Source organism: Phoenix dactylifera, chromosome 10 (genome assembly GCF_051530095.1).
Source record: "Phoenix dactylifera cultivar Ajwa chromosome 10, Ajwa_hap1_PhDact_Kaust_v1.1, whole genome shotgun sequence".
NCBI lineage: Eukaryota > Viridiplantae > Streptophyta > Magnoliopsida > Arecales > Arecaceae > Phoenix > Phoenix dactylifera.
In genome coordinates, this window is record NC_143199.1 from 21,543,060 (window position 1) to 21,557,727 (window position 14,668).

At 39.4% G+C, this 14,668-nt stretch overlaps 1 protein-coding gene and 1 long non-coding RNA gene across 6 annotated transcripts in view; one reads left to right on the forward strand and one right to left on the reverse strand.

Annotated features, from left to right (window-relative positions):
• LOC103697302 (protein ENHANCED DISEASE RESISTANCE 2-like) overlaps positions 1 to 14,668 on the forward strand; it is a 47,019-nt gene that overhangs the window by 26,056 nt on the left and 6,295 nt on the right. For 3 of the 4 annotated variants that reach the window (XR_016396646.1, XM_089925809.1, XM_089925807.1), the window contains exons 6-17: positions 7,753 to 7,817; positions 7,919 to 8,035; positions 8,231 to 8,271; positions 8,375 to 8,475; positions 8,565 to 8,660; positions 9,181 to 9,245; positions 9,322 to 9,393; positions 9,504 to 9,659; positions 10,149 to 10,381; positions 10,455 to 10,494; positions 10,585 to 10,739; positions 10,847 to 10,948. Coding sequence is in view for 3 of the 4 variants with exons in the window: in XM_089925809.1 (XP_089781935.1) it covers positions 7,753 to 7,817; positions 7,919 to 8,035; positions 8,231 to 8,271; positions 8,375 to 8,475; positions 8,565 to 8,660; positions 9,181 to 9,245; positions 9,322 to 9,393; positions 9,504 to 9,659; positions 10,149 to 10,381; positions 10,455 to 10,494; positions 10,585 to 10,739; positions 10,847 to 10,948 (1,243 nt within the window). In the remaining variant the exon portion in view is untranslated. The remainder of the gene's footprint in view (positions 1 to 7,752; positions 7,818 to 7,918; positions 8,036 to 8,230; positions 8,272 to 8,374; positions 8,476 to 8,564; positions 8,661 to 9,180; positions 9,246 to 9,321; positions 9,394 to 9,503; positions 9,660 to 10,148; positions 10,382 to 10,454; positions 10,495 to 10,584; positions 10,740 to 10,846; positions 10,949 to 14,668) is intronic. The other variant, XM_089925808.1, reaches the window with a different exon arrangement.
• On the reverse strand, positions 10,151 to 14,086 carry LOC148702307 (uncharacterized). Of its 2 annotated transcripts, none has more exons than XR_015969304.2 (3): positions 13,663 to 14,086; positions 12,808 to 12,854; positions 10,151 to 12,060 (listed from the first exon to the last, which is right to left on the reverse strand). It is a non-coding gene; the product is annotated as an uncharacterized LOC148702307 (long non-coding RNA). The 2 variants fall into 2 exon arrangements; XR_015969303.2 differs by having other exon boundaries at positions 10,151 to 10,683; positions 13,663 to 14,081.

Here is a 14,668-nt window from a genome sequence, read left to right on the forward strand (position 1 = left end):
TCTTTTTCAGCCTCTTCATAAGTTTTAGGTTCTAATTGTGAAACAAAAGCAAGATAATCATTTAAATTTCTAAGAGATGATCGAGTTCTTACCCCTTGAGATGGATCACCAATGATTAAATCTTTAGGATGTCCATGTGCATACCTCCATTCTTTTGGCACGTCTTGGGGTTGTGGTGGCACGCAATCATCTCCCTTATCTTGATTTGGCACGTCATCAATTTTCAACTTTTCAAAGTCGATAATTCCTATATCATCATCAATAGTATTTTCTTTCCTAGCAGGCTCACTATCAGACTCATCAAATATAATATTGACTGACTCTTCTACTACTAAGGTTCTTTTGTTGAATACTCTGTATGCCTTGCTAGATGTGGAGTATCCTAAGAAGATACCTTCATCTGACTTGGCATCAAATTTACTTAAGTCCTCCTTGCCATTATTTAAGATAAAACATCTACATCCAAACACTTTAAAATATTTTGCAGTTGGTTTCTTATTCTTCCAAAGTTCATAAGGAGTTTTCTTAGTTATAGGTCGTATTAAAACTCGATTTAGAATATGGCAAGAGGTGTTTATAGCTTCAGCCCAAAAGTACTTTGGAAGATTTGACTTGCACAACATTGTGCGTGCCATTTCTGCCAATGTCCTATTTTTTCTTTCAACAACCCCATTTTGTTGAGGCGTTCTAGGTGCTGAAAATTGATGTGATATTCCATTTTTAGTGCAAAATTCCTCGAAGTGTTGATTTTCAAATTCAGTACCATGATCACTTCGAATGGCTACTAAGGTGAGTTTCTTTTCATTTATGATTTTATTGTATAGTTTCAAAAATTCTGAAAATGCTTCATTCTTATGTGCCAAAAATGAAACCCATGTATACCTTGAAAAATCATCAACAATAACTAGTCCATATTTCTTTCCTCCTAGACTTGTAGTTCTAGTAGGTCCAAATAAATCCATGTGTATGAGTTCAAATGGTCTAGTTGTTGATACTACGTTTTTCGATTTGAAAGATGACTTAGTTTGTTTTCCCAATGAACATAGTCCACATATTTTGTCCTTTTCAAAAATCAATTTTGGCACATCCTTTATTAATTCCTTCTTAACTAGTTTTGATATTAATTCCATACTAGCATGTCCTAATCTTCGATGCCAAAGCCAACTAGTTTCAATTTTCTTTTCTTCATTAGTAATTAAGCATAAACCATTTTTCTTGCCTAACTCATGAAGATCTACTAAGTAAATATTTCTTTGCCTTTGTCCTACAAGTACAATGCTATTATCTTTAGGATTTGTGATTATGCATACAGATGCTTCAAATGTAACTTTAAATCCTTTATCACAAAATTGACTTATGCTAAGAAGGTTATGTTTCAAACCCTTAACTAATAAAACATTTTCTATAAAAATAGATGGAGCAATGAAAATTTTACCCTTTCCAATGATATACCCTTTACCATTGTCTCCATAGGTCACTACTCCACCTTTCTTTGGTTCCAAGGTGACAAATTGATCTTCGTCACCGGTCATGTGTCTTGAACAGCCACTATCTAGATACCATCGTTTTTCCATTTTATCAGCTGCAAGACACACCTGCAATCAAGATCAAGAAGAACCTTTAGGTACCCAAGCTAAGTTGGGTCCTTTAGGGTTAGTACTCCATGTTCCTTTTGGAACCCAAACTTTCTTGAATTTTATCTTTTGATTATTACTTGATCTGTTTTGACTAGACTTTCTAAAATTACATTCATATGCTCTATGTCCTATCTTATTACAACAATAACAAGTAATATTTTCCCTTTTAGCTTTTACAAAAATATTCTTTAAGAGTTTTTGTTTCCTATTTGTTCTATACCCTAAACCGGCCTTATCATATACAGCTTTTTGGCTATCAAGAATCAAGTTTAATTTAGTAGAACTAAGAGTAAATCTATCTACCAAAGATTTATATTTTTCAGCATCTTCTTTTAGCTTGACATTTTCAGCAATTAGATTTTTGGTTTCATTTTCAAGTTTCCTACTTAATGTTTCATAGTTATGAGACAGTTTTATCTTATCTTTAATGAGAGATTGATTTTCTTCTTTTAGAGCTTTATTTTTATTAATTACTTTCTTATGTTCTTCCATGAGTTCTAAGAATGCATCATGCAATTCATCAACAGTAAAATCACAGTCAAGTTCAGAATCTACCTCATCGTCATTGGCTATATGACATATTTGGGCCGTGTCTTGATGATCTTCGTCCTCCGAACTTGATTCCTCACTTTCACTCCAATCGGCCATAAAATTCTTCTTTTTCAACTTTCTTGCCATCCTCTTCAAATCTGGGCAATCTATCTTATAATGCCCGGGTTTGTTACACTCATAGCAAATGGGAGTCTCCTTTTCTTTTTCCTTATCCTTAACCTTCTTTTTGCTTGAGTTACCTTTAAGAAAGGGTTTCTTTTTATGGAACTTATTCTTACCTCTCATGAATCTTCTGAATTTTCTCCCAAGCACTGCCATCCCTTCTTCATCATCATCTGAATCTTCCGATTCAGTTTGTTGTCTAGGGGTGGTAGTCTTTAGGGCAATGGGTTTTCTTCTCTTGACCTCATCTTCTGAATTTTGCCTCATTGTCAACTCATGGGTCATGAGAGATCCTAGGAGCTCCTCTAACTGCAGTGTGTTGAGGTCCTTTGCCTCTTGAATAGCGGTTATCTTGGCCTCCCAATTCCTTGGTAGAGACCTGAGAATTTTACGCACCAAATCAGAGTTAGAATAAGACTTTCCTAAACTTTTAAGCCCATTTATAATATCAGTAAAACGAGTAAACATATCAGTTATGGACTCAGTAGATTCCATTTTAAACAGTTCATACTTGTGTACTAATATGTTTATCTTGGACTCCTTAACTTGATTGGTCCCTTCATGTGTGACCTCAAGTCTATCCCAAATTTCTTTGGCGGTGGTGCAAGTGGATATTCTATTAAATTCATTTACATCTAAAGAGCAGTAAAGTATATTTACAGCTTTTGCATTTAACTGTGCTAATCTTCTATCACTTTCATTCCAATCCATTTCTGGTTTGGGTATGATAGTGCCATCTATGTTAAGTGTGGGTATGTGAGGTCCTCTAGTGATGATTTGCCACAGTTCATAGTCCGAAGCTTGAATGAATATCCTCATTCTAGCTTTCCAATATGTGTAGTTTGTGCCATTAAATAGAGGTGGTCTATTTGTGGATTGCCCCTCACTCATTGCACATCCCACTTGGGTTGTCATGATCTTTAACTCTTGATTGTTAGATCAATGAGCACTATTAGAGCACCTTGCTCTGATACCACTTGTTGCCCAAGGTGACAAGCCAAGAGGGGGGGGGGGTGAATTGGTTTCTTCTAAATTTTGGTGCTTTAAACGTTTTCTTAATTAAGTGCGGTGGACGCTTTCTTAAGCTATTTGAGTGAGTTAAACTAACGCAAGAGTAGAAGATGATGCAAGAGTAAATGAAAACACAAGCACAACACAAACACAACAATATATAGTGGTTCGGTGCTCTCCTTAGCACCTACATCCACTCCCCAAGCGTCCCCTTGGGAATTCACTATAATCTCGCGGATTACAGTTGGATTGTTTTCCGGGCTCACAATCCAAAAACCTTTGTTGGTTTTACGGGCTCACCAACGAACCTATACACTTTGGTTTTCCGGGTTCACCAAAAACCTTTGTTGGTTTTACGGGCTCACCAACGAACCTATACACTTTGGTTTTTCGGGTTCACCAAAAACCTTTGTTGGTTTTGCGGGCTCACCAACGAACCTATACACTTTGGTTTTCCGGGTTCACCAAAAACCTTTGTTGGTTTTGCGGGCTCACCAACGAACCTTTACAAAGTGTTTAATAACAAAAGGAAAGATTCAAACTCCTAAATGAGCATATGAAACAATATAAGCTACAAGGAAGAGTTAGAAAGTATTTATTGCTTTGAAGTCGCTTTGCTCTTCTTTGTCAAGGATGCTTCACTCTTTAAAGGGGATGGAGCTCTTGATGCCTCTTTGAATCTGCTCAATCCCTTTCTTTGATTCTTGAATGAAGCTCTTGATGAAGAAGATTAGGGCACTTTTGTATTCTTGGGTACTCTTTGATATTCAACTCAAAAGTTGTTCTCTCTGATGAATAGTGCCCCTTTAAATAGCTTCCCACCTTCTTAGGACAAGTCCCAATGGTTAGATTTGAAAAACTAGCCGTTACTCACCTTGGGAAGGACAAAAAGTACAGTTGCAGAACTAGCCGTTACTGTTCAGCCCGTGTTTGGGTCGGCTCAACCTGTCCTTGGGTCGACCCAACTTTGCCTTGGGTCGACTCAAACATTCCTTGGGTCGACCCTCTCAGAAACCACAGAAACTTCAATTTCAGCCTTCCTTTCCATGGGTCGACCCAACCATTCTTTGGGTCGACTCAAAGTCCACTTGGGTCGACTCAACTTCTTCTTGGGTCGACCCTCTCAGTAATTCCAGAGAACCAATTTCTGTCTGTCTTTCTGTCTTGCCTTTGGGTCGACCCTCTCAGGGTTTGGGTCGACTCAAGCTTGGGTCGACTCAACCACTGTTTGGGTCGACCCTCTCAGTAAATCCAGAGAGCATTCTTCAGTTGTGTTTTTGAGGTTCTTCAAGGTTGGGTCGACTCATGCTTACCTTGGGTCGACCCAACTCACTGTTCATTTGTGCCATTTTTGCAGGAGTGTGCCAAATGATTTCTTGATGTGCCGGGGTTGACCCAATCAACCTTTGAGTCGACTCAATCCACACTTTGCTGCATTCTCAAGGTTAGATTCATTCAAATGAACAAGGTCATGTATCTATTTTCAATTAACCAAATATACTGAGAGTAATGAACTTATAAATGAAGTATCAATTTAACTTATAGCATACTCTAGATAATTGCTTGTTAATCATCAAAATAACACTATCATCCTCAGTAGGGCCTCTGGCTTACAAGTTTGGCATTGGGCAAGAGAGGAATCTGATGGTCTTGTGCTCTAGGTGGAGGGAGCCCACGTGGCTCTTTATAGACATCGGCATAAGTGTCAAGAAGCTCTTGGATCTGAATGGGTACATCCTTCTTTCTTATTTGTACTTTTTATTTTTTGTAATTGTGGTGAGGCAAAAAACTTGTAGCAATAAACCATAATTTCGGTTGGGATCTTGCTTTCTTACCTTTTTGTTATTGAGAAAACCCAACTCCTTTGGTGCTGCTCCCTTGAAGATGCAAGCTTTTCCCCCTACTGTAAACTTCATTGTAAGATTGGTGAAGTCCCATGTGATCGGGCCCAACACTTGCAGCCATTGAGCGCCCAAGACAGCCTCATAGCCTCCAAGGCCTAGGAGGTAGAAGTCAACCTCTAAAGTCACTCTTTGGATTTTGATCTTGACACCCGAACACTTGCCCATGCATGGTACCTGGTCTCCATTAGCTACTGCCACTTTAAACGGCACATCCTTCTCAATGGACAGCCCAGCCTTCCGTGCAATGGTGGGGTTGAGGAAATTTTGGGTGCTACCGGAGTCAATGAGCACCATGAGTGGTACTCGATTCAACTCCCCTTGCACCCGCATCGTTTGCGGTGTTTGGCTACCGGTAATAGCATGTAGAGAGATTTCGGGAGAGGGGGATTGGACTTCCTCCTCCTCGATTTCAATAGGTTCTTCATGCTCCTCATCTCCTTCCTCCGGCAAGCTTCCATCTATTAAGAAGAGATTTTGACCATTTATCATCACAAAAGTAACATAATCCCTTATCTCTCCTTGCCTTCATCTCAGTTGGAGTTAGCCTCTTAATGATAGGAGATGAAATTTTAGAACTAGAAGGTTTGAGGTTTGGGGTAGACCTTTTGAAGTCGGATCATGGGTCCCTTCTTCGAGTATTTACCTTTTCTTCTTGCAACCGGGCGAGGCCGACAACATTAGAAAGGGAGGTCGGCCTTAGCATTTGCATGCTAAGCTGTATGTCTTCCCGGAGGCCCCCCACGAAGCAGCTCACCATGAAGGACTCATTGAGTCCACAGGTTTTGTTGGCTAACTCCTCGAACTGAGTCTGGTAGTGTTCAACGGTGGAGCTTTGCCGAAGTTTGGACAGCAATGCTGTTGGATCCTCATATTGAGAAGGACCAAAGCAAACAAGTAACGCCTTGGCGAACTCGTCCCAACTAGAGATGGCCTCCGACCTCTCCATCCAACGGAACCATTGTAAAGCACGCCCTTCCAAATGAAAAGATGCCAGCAGTAACTTCTGCGATGCTGGTGTTTGTTGGTGAGCGAAGAACTGCTCGGCTCGATATAGCCATCCCGAAGGATCATCCCCATCGAGACGGGGGAAGTCCAATCGAGCGGTGCGGGTAAAGGAAACTCGGTCGGCATCTCCTCCTGCCCCGGACACCATTGATTCAGCCCTTTTAGAGCGAGATGTTTCTCCTTGTTCAAGTTGGCTTTGGGCAATGCTCTCGATACGGCCATTCATAAGAGCCATGTTCTTCATCATTTCTTGCAATAGCTTTGCTTGAGCTTCGAGCTTGTTCACGATCTCATCAATCTTTGCTGCACCTCGTGTTGAGTCCGCCATGCCAAGATCGGTGCTTTGATACCAATGAAACGAACCTCAGGATGGAAAGCTCGTATAGAGGATGTGTGGGTTGGTTTGAGCTTCTTCGAGGGAGCTCGTCCTCCTTTGTTGACAACAAAATTTTGGGTTTTCAAATTGGCCACCTTTTTTCATTAGATTTCTAATATAAATAGAAGAAAACTAATGGATAGATTAGATTTTAAGAATCCAATCCTATCCATACATTATTTGCCAGCCCAAGGCTCAAAACAGAAACGTAACAACATCAACAAGAATCAAAACAAAACATAACAACATCAACAAGAATCAAAACAAAACATAACAACGGCAACAAGAAGTAAGGTGGCGCCTCGAAGGCCAAGATCTGACAAGCTCCAAATCATCCTACTCGCAACAACTTCCCACGGATGTCACGTGCATGGGTTCGCTGATTGGGGTCCGTAACTGAAGCGCGGGGGTGGGTGGGGGGGGGGGGTGGGGGGGAAGAAGTGCACGGGAGGGGAGGAGAGGAGGAGGGGCAGCACTTTAGATCCTACGAGATGGCATTACCATGAATGGTGAAGGGTGGGGGGCGGGTGCAGAGGTAGTTAGGTGGCTGAGGCAGGGAAGAGGAGGGGAATGGACCCAGCTGGTGTATGTTGATTACCTAACCTGTAAAAGATGTGTTTGTCAAAAGAACTGATATTTGAATGGGAAAATGAGACTAGTTCCTTAACAAATCCTGATGTACCATGTTTGGGTTCAGATGATTCTTTTTGTGCTTGATCATGCATCTATGTGTGTTATTTATGAACCTACTATTATAAAACAGTGGATAGGTTATGCTATTGTTAGGCTCACCTTGTACACCTCATTAACTGTTTATGATAGTGCTATTTCTTATTGACTTAAGAGACATGCACTGAACTTTTTCCCTGTGCTGAGTTCCAATTCTTTAACAAGGAAATACTTTTTGTAGTTTTATTTGCTCATCAGACTCCTGAGTACATTATATTTTATTCTAGATTATATATTGCAATTTCATTCTCAACATTTGAATCATCTCTTCTACCATTTCCTATATGATTTTATAATTTTTTTTTTCAATGAGCTACATTTAGAATGTACAACATATGACCTATACTTTAATTTTATAACTGAACATTTCTTGTAGGAATAGCCTGGAAGATGAAGATGAGAGCAATCGCACTTTACCACGGAGAATGACAATAGGACATGGTCTTAAACAACAAACCTGACCACCATTTTTGGTCTAAATTTCTACTATGTGGTCTCGTGGCATGTCTTGCAGAGCATGATTGTGTCTTTTCCACTGGTAGGCCCTCCTGATGCAATACTTGACTGGACATGCGAGCCTGATCTAGGGCGTTCAAATCAGAATATCATCCAGCAAGTTTTCTCTAGAAAGCATTGGCGATTAATCAAATGCCAGAATGGCAAGTTTTCATCTGCATTTTTTTCTTTCTTTTTTCTCAGTCCCCTTCCTTCTCAACTAACATGACAATCGTTCATTATTGTTTGGTAAATCAGAGCTGCAAGAAACAGAAAGGCTTGTAGAAGTCTGCATTTTGAAAATGCTTTGATAACCTGTAAAACGAATATTTATTCATTTCTATATGCATGTGTTTCAGGGTTACGCATTTTTGAAGAACTTCTAGAAGTTGACTATCTTGTATGTTGTTAATGCCTGTTTATATCAGTATGTATATGGTAATGCTAGAAACTTCAGGTTGGGTAACAATTAGTTGTGGTTATGTGAAATATGTTGCATTCAGCCAAGAAGCTTCAGTAGGGCGATGAAGGCTGTTGGTGTGGTGGACGCCACATGTGAAGCCATATTTGAGCTCGTAATGAGTATGGATGAAACACGCTTTGAGTAAGTTTTGTCTTTACTTTTTTGTATATTGAATCTTTCATCTAGGCTAGCTGTTTTTCTTATCTATCTTTTACCATCTCTTAATATAGGTGGGATTGCACTTTTCAGTATGGTAGCCTAGTTGAGGAGGTTGATGGACACACTGCCATACTGTATCATAGACTGCAGCTGGACTGGTTCCCAATGTAATATTTTTTTAACTCATAATTTCAGATGCATCAAATTAATTCTGACTGTTGCCTGTTCTACTTAGTGGTCATAATTCCAATTTATTTTAATAATTTCATGTGCTAGATGGAATCTGTGAGTACAAGAAATCCGCCACAATTGTATTTTAAGATTATTGTACTATTATAGTTGTATGTTATATGATAAGTTTAAGTCCTTTTAACGTCATATGCTTCTCATAAACGTTGAATTATGCTGTTGTAGTGATCCACTCTAAGCTAAATTTAAGTCTTACTGAAACTTCTAACAATGTCAGTTTAGCAATTTACAATTAGGCCATTAAGTATATCATATCTAGATCAAGGAAATAATGTCACTGTACATGCATGTTTGTATTTGGGCCATATCATTGGGGAAATTTACTGTGTCACTGTCCTATCAAAGCTGTCCCAGAAGTTTCTTTTTAAAGAATGAAACTATGTTGAGGCATCTTAGCTGTGTAGATCACAAAATGTCCCGAATTATGTGTTTAAGCAGGTTTGTGTGGCCCCGTGATCTTTGTTATGTGCGTTATTGGCGACGTAATGATGATGGAAGCTATGGTGAGTGTCTTGGGTACTTTCACTTTTTTGCTGGCATATTATCTAATACACAAGAATGCATGTTTTCTCTATGCAGTTGTGTTACTTCAATCCAGAGCACATGCTAACTGTGGTCTTCAGCCTGGATTTGTGAGAGCTCACGTTGAGAGTACATTTCATTATGTGCCTTTTGAATTACACTTAGGATTTTCTGATTTATTTGTAATGAATGTAAGTCATAATTATCATCTTCTTCTCATTAAAAAAAATATATTTCAGGTGGTGGATTTAAGATTTCACCCCTTAAATCTCGCAATGGGAGATCTCGAACTCAAGTTCAGCATCTTATGCAAATTGACCTCAAGGGTTGGGGTGTGGGCTATATTCCATCATTTCAGCAGCATTGTTTACTTCAGATGTTGAGTAGTGTTGCTGGTAATAGTCTCTTTCCAGTTTTTCTGAGAGCACATCACTCATCCATAAATTATATATGGTTATTTTTTGTGTTTGTGTGAGAGTATAAAAATAAGTATGTAATTTCTACTGCTATTTACGAAGTTAGTGGTATTTTCTTAAGTTTTGCTCCTCAAGTTTTTCATTTATGAAATAGTCTTAAAATCCTTTTATGGTGAATGTATTTGCTATAGACAGTTTGTCATTTGTAGATTTCTAGAAGCACTATAAGATTTCCTATCATCAAAGTTAGGCTCCTAGCAGAATGTGGTCTTCGTAGCCAAAGCTATATGATATTACAATTGAAAAGCAGTTGTTTTTGTTATTCTTGTATATTCCATTGCCTGATAACAAGTATTTTGGTTAGATCTTTAATGGTATACACAGTTATACTTTATTCCATACAATTTTTCATTCTGTTATATTTAAACTGCTTCATGGTGGGCATTACCATTTTTGCACCTGTGGCAGGGTTGCGTGAATTCTTTTCTCAAACAGATGAAATACATACAGTCCCAAGGATTCCAGTCATGGTCAATATGACTAAGTCTGTTTCTTCTAAGAAGGATCAGAAATCTCAGGAAATTGATGTTCAGCCTGGCCCACCATTGGATCCTGTGCTTGCTGGTAGCAGACACTCTATTTTATTAGATGAAGACTCTGATGATGATGATGACTATCAAATTCCTGAAGCTATACAAGAGGTGAGTAGGCTGCTTTTTGGTTGTGCATGACCGTTCTGAAATTTTTCTAAGCATGAATACTTTATATCCGCAGGCATATGCAATCAAGACTGAAAATGATGTTAAGCAAATAGGTATTCATAGTATACTTTTCTGCTCCTATAATGAAATCTCATAGAGGAAACTGAACTATCTACCTTTTTTGTATACTTCGCAAACTGAAGTTTTGGATGAGGAGCCTTCAGATCAAATTGATTTGTCCTGCTTTTCTGGCAATCTACGTCGGGATGACCGTGATGGTAGTCGAGACTGCTGGAGTATACCTGATGGGAAGAACATTAAAGTCCGTAGCAAAAATTTTCTACAGGACAAGTCCAAGGTTGCTAGATGCTTTTCGTAGTGCAATGTGTTTTACTGCATTTAGACCTTAGTGAATAGCATTAAAGACATATTTGAGTTAGTATAATTCCAACATTTGATTTGCAGATACCAGCAGGGAAGCATCTCATGGAACTTGCAGCAGTCGATTGGTTGAAGGACACGAAAAGAATGGACAATGTTGCAAGACGAGCCGGTTGTGCGGCCCAAGTAAGTTGAATAAGTTACTTTATAAAATTTCAAAAATGAAATGGTTATCTCTGTTTGGTTTCTGTAAGACAGCTTTGATGGTCTTTTAAGCATGTAACAAAGTTTCTGGTTGTCAGGTGCTATTCCAATAGTAACTAGACTGACAATAAGTAGTGAGGAAAGTAAAAAACTATGTCAACAATTATTTTTCCAGAAATTAAACCCTTGTCCTTGTATTCTGCATTGTTTGTGTAGAATTTATTGTCACATGACAAAGAAAGTATGTGTTCTAGTTCCTCCTATGACTTATTCTGAGATCTGGCATCGCTATCTTTTGTTTCCAAACATAAAAAGGAGATTGTTGAAAGAATAAAAGCAGGAGACTTTGGGTCGAGTATGATATCTAATGCATTAGTACGGGCATGCTAAATCTCATGGATTACATTGTTAGATCTATCGGTTTATGTGTTGTATTCTAAGTTGGAAAGTACAACCAAGGATATTGTCACGCCCTAGATCTGTAACATGATTTGTCACGCCCTAGATCCAAAGCATGGCATGGTTGTGCTACCGAGGGATACAACCCACGATAATACGAAGCCAACATTACATTTAACTTTTAGATCTATCTCAAAAATAATAGAATCAATAGGAATCCAATTTCATCATCTATTTAATATAACCAATATTGGTTCAGAGCGTCTAAATTCAAACATAAAAACCAAACCCATAATCTTTATTAAGAAAATCACTAACTACAATTTTATAATCAACTAAAGAACTTCATGATTTGTTGCACCCCAGATCCAAAGCATGACATGGCCGTGCTACCGAGGGGTACAACCCATGATAACATAAAGCCAACATTATATTTAACTTTCAGGTCCATCTCAAAAATAATATAATCAATAGGTATTCAATTTCATCATCTATTAAATAAAATCAATATTGGTTCAGAGCGCCTAAATTCAAACATAAAAACAAACCCACAATCTTTACTATTCAGAAAATCACTAACTACAATTTTATAATCAACTAAAGAACTAAAGTTTTGCTCTGTTATATAGAGTGCTAAGCTTGCTAGCACGAACTCCAAGCCTGGACTATCCTTCGTTCCTATAGCCCCTATTCGTCTGAAGAGAGAAAAAGAAAAATAGAGGTATATAAGCAACACAGCTTAGTAAGTAAACCTTTCACTATCTTACCGAATCAAGCATTAGTTTTTCTATGCTAATGCATCATTTAAGAAAAATAACAAATATTCCAAAATAAGCACTTTATAGTACGATATATTAAAAAAAATCATAAAGCAAATCATACATGAACAAATCGTACATATTTTATAAACATAGTTCCAAGTTCATTTTGCAAATAAATAAATAAATCATTTCTTTCCATTTAGCCATATCAAAGTTCAAAATATTGCTCATAGATAGACGTGCTATGGTCACTTTATACCCATGACAGAGCCGGTGTTCGTAATCGATAAAGATTCATGTTTGTGTGCCAACTTTATACCCATTGGCAGGGCTATTGTTCGTATGGATGCTAGCTTTAGGTGTCGATTTTTTCAATTCAAAGGATCATACATAACTATTTGAGAGCCTTTAGAAAGCTTATATCTTTTTCGTAGAGCATATATATAAATAGATGAAAAATACTAAATGACATGATCAGATTCAAAGCTATTTTCATTAAAACATTCATAGAACTATTTTTTCATAATAAAGCACGATTTTCATAACATATATGCTGATTCATAATTTTAAGAAAAACATGATATTTCCATAAGCATATTTTATGTACGGAAGACATGATCATAAGGAGTGCAAGATCTATTTACAAGTTCTAAAACTAGTAAAAGTATTAGATTTACTTACTTCTTTTGTCTTATACCGTCAAACTTCACTAGGCGACTCCGCTAGACCTATTTAAAGACATTAAAAGTGAGATTAATGTTTATTTGAATTAAAATAATAAAGAAAGGCGACGGTTGGTCAGGTGATAGTGTTTAGCCGCTCCAAGCAGGTCAAGTGTAGACGATTCGCTCAATGAATCAGACTTAATCAGGCTAAGATCAATCAAAAAAGTTCATCAATGGGGGTTTCAGAACATTCAATAGGGCCGAGGTGATTGGTCCAGTAGGCGGCCTGGGCACCGAGGCAGATTAAGGCCCTTTACAGGGGTCAACTTGGGTTTGTAGATCAGGTCGACAAAACCCGATTCTGGGTTCTACAGATCTTCTAAAGAGAGAAAGTGTAGAGAAACAAAGAAAAAAGAGGAAACAAAAGAGGGATAGCTTTCTCTCTCTCCTCTTCTTCTTTTCTTTTTTCTTCTTTCTTGGCAAAACAAAGGAAGGAGGCGACTGGTGGATGTGGTCATGGTGGTCCGGCGAGGTAGCGACCGAAGGTGGTGACGGCCAGCGGCAGTGGTCGGCCGACGAGAAAATTCAAGAAAAAGAACCAAAAAATAGGGAAATCAGACCTTTTCTTGATTTCCGGCAGCTAGAACTCCATCATGGAAGAGAGTAGGGAGGCCGTGGGACTTAACTGGAGGTCCGGCACCAAGAGGCAGCAGTGCAGATGGCCGGAAAGAGGAAGAACAACTCGGCCAAAATAGGGAAAATACAAGGGGTCTGATTTTCGGTCAATTTTTGGCTGATTTCTTGGCTGGTAGCCATGATGTCGGGTCGTGGGAAGAAGAAGAAGGAAAGAGGAGGAAGGCTAGGGCATTACCTCAGCTTTGGAGGCATTCGACGGCCTCGATTTCCAGTGAACATGAAGACGGGCAACCGTGAACTCAATGGAAAAAAAGAGAGAAAATAGCTCGATGATCGCCGGTGGAGGTCCATCGAGGGGGCTCTAAATAGGAGTGGAGGCTAGGCTTATCCTAGCCTCCGATGGAGTTTGTGGTAGAGCAGGACTCTTCCTCCTCTGTCGCGATCAATCAGGGCTCTGCCCTGTTTTTGATTGAAACGGCCTTTCGGGCCGCGATTGGGGGCTGGGCCGGGGCAACAGGCCGGCCCAAGGAGGTTGGGCCTCACATTTTCTTGATTTTCGGCCATTGGCCGCTCACCGGCGGCCACGGCTCCATCGTGGAAGAGAGTAGGGAGACTGTGGGACTCAACCGAAGGTCCGACGGCAAGAGGCGGCAGCGCTGGTGGCTTGAAAGAGGAAGAACAACTCGACCAAAACAGAAAAAATACAGGGGTCTGATTTTCGGTCAATTTTCGGCCGATTTCTTGGCCGACAATCATGATGTCAGGTCGTGGGAAGAAGGAAAAAGGAGGAAGGCTAGGGTATTACCTCGGCTTTGGAGGCGTCTGACGGCTTCGATTTCCAGCGAATATGAAGATGGGCAATCGTGAACTCAACAGAAGAAAAGAGAAAAAAGAGGTCGATGATCGCTGGTGGAGGTCCATCAAGCAGGGGCTCTAAATAGGAGTGGAGGCTAGGCTTATCCTAGCCTCCGATGGAGTTCGTGGTAGAGGACTCTTCCTCCTCTGCCGCGATCAATTAGGGCTCTGCCTTATTTTTGATTGAGATGGCCCTTCGGGCCATGATTGGGGGCTGGGTTGAGCTAACAGGCCGAGCCAATGAGGCTGGGCCTCACAGATATAACTCAGACACTAATATTATTTAGTCTGACTGAACTTTAATCATGATTTTGCTTGGCCATTCTGAGACTAATTTCACTTGTGGCTTAATAAAAAATGAATATGCTTATTGTCATGCATCAGGG